The sequence below is a fragment of the Myotis brandtii genome, unplaced genomic scaffold (assembly GCF_000412655.1).
Source record: "Myotis brandtii unplaced genomic scaffold, ASM41265v1 scaffold5376, whole genome shotgun sequence".
NCBI lineage: Eukaryota > Metazoa > Chordata > Mammalia > Chiroptera > Vespertilionidae > Myotis > Myotis brandtii.
In genome coordinates, this window is record NW_005369973.1 from 16,182 (window position 1) to 17,289 (window position 1,108).

At 51.9% G+C, this 1,108-nt stretch overlaps 1 protein-coding gene across 1 annotated transcript in view; it reads left to right on the forward strand.

Annotated features, from left to right (window-relative positions):
- Positions 1-1,103, forward strand: part of LOC106728123 (DNA dC->dU-editing enzyme APOBEC-3G-like) — a gene marked incomplete at its 3' end in the record, with an annotated part of 3,992 nt that extends 2,889 nt beyond the window's left edge. The window contains exon 3 of the mRNA XM_014549193.1: positions 657-1,103. Within this exon, the coding sequence (XP_014404679.1) occupies positions 657-1,103 (447 nt within the window). The remainder of the gene's footprint in view (positions 1-656) is intronic.
- Positions 1,104-1,108: the final 5 nt, after the last annotated feature.

The window sequence follows — 1,108 nt, forward strand, 5'->3', positions numbered from 1 at the left end:
CAGTGTGGGGTGTGCAGCAGGCAGCTGATCGATGTTTCTCTCTCATCGATGTTTCTAACTCTCTATCCCTCTCCCTTCCTCTCTGTAAAAAATCAATAATGTATATTATTAAAAAATCAAACCTAATGCAAATTCCATGGTGAATGAAATATCAACAGGCTAAATGAAGACCGATCAGTTACTGAGTCATGGGAGCCATGGTTTGCTGATATAGAACAGTCGTCACTGCTGATCTGGCCTTTGTAAATGCTGATATTATGTGATTCATGAGTCGCCTTACCTTTGACTGTGTAGATCAGGGGTCCTCAAACTTTTTACACAGGGGTCCAGTTCACTGTCCCTCAGACCGTTGGAGGGCCGGACTATAGTTTAAAGAAAAACTATGAACAAATTCCTATGCACATCGTACATATCTTATTTTGAAGTAGAAAAACAAAACAGGAACAAATACAATATTTGTATTTGCATGTGGCCCGCGGGCCGTAGTTTGAGGACCCCTGGTGTAGATCCTGCATTGAAATAGCGTTCATCCTGACGCTGAGCTGTGCCCCTTCAGTCCTGTGCTGGAGGCCAGAGCCTCACCTGCCTCTGGCTGGTGCCACCACCCTCCCTTCACAGCAAGTGACAGGTCCCTCTTCTCCCCGCTCTGTGCTCAGGGAGCTGACACACACTGGGAACCCCGTCATGCAGAAGAGTGCTTCCTGAATCGGGTCCGTTCTTGGCACCTGGATGAGGGGAAGCAGTACAGCCTCACCTGCTGCTACATCTGGAGCCCCTGCCCTGACTGTGCCCAGAAACTGGTGGAATTCCTGGGCGAGAACAGCCATGTGAGGCTGCGCATCTTCGCTGCTCGCATCAATACCAAATACCATGGTTATCAGGATGGGCTGCGCAACCTGCGGGACGCTGGGGCCCAACTCGCCATCATGACCCTCAAAGGTCAGCAGGGACTCCTGAGGGTGGGAGGTGGGCGGGCAGAGAGGCTGGGAAATGGCTACACAGAGGGGGCAGGAGGAGAATCCAGGTGGGGAAGCCTGTCAGCTGCCTGCAGGGGGGCTGCTGGGTCTGGAGAGGATGGAGTCCCCTGGAGGAGAGAGTTCAGGGGAGA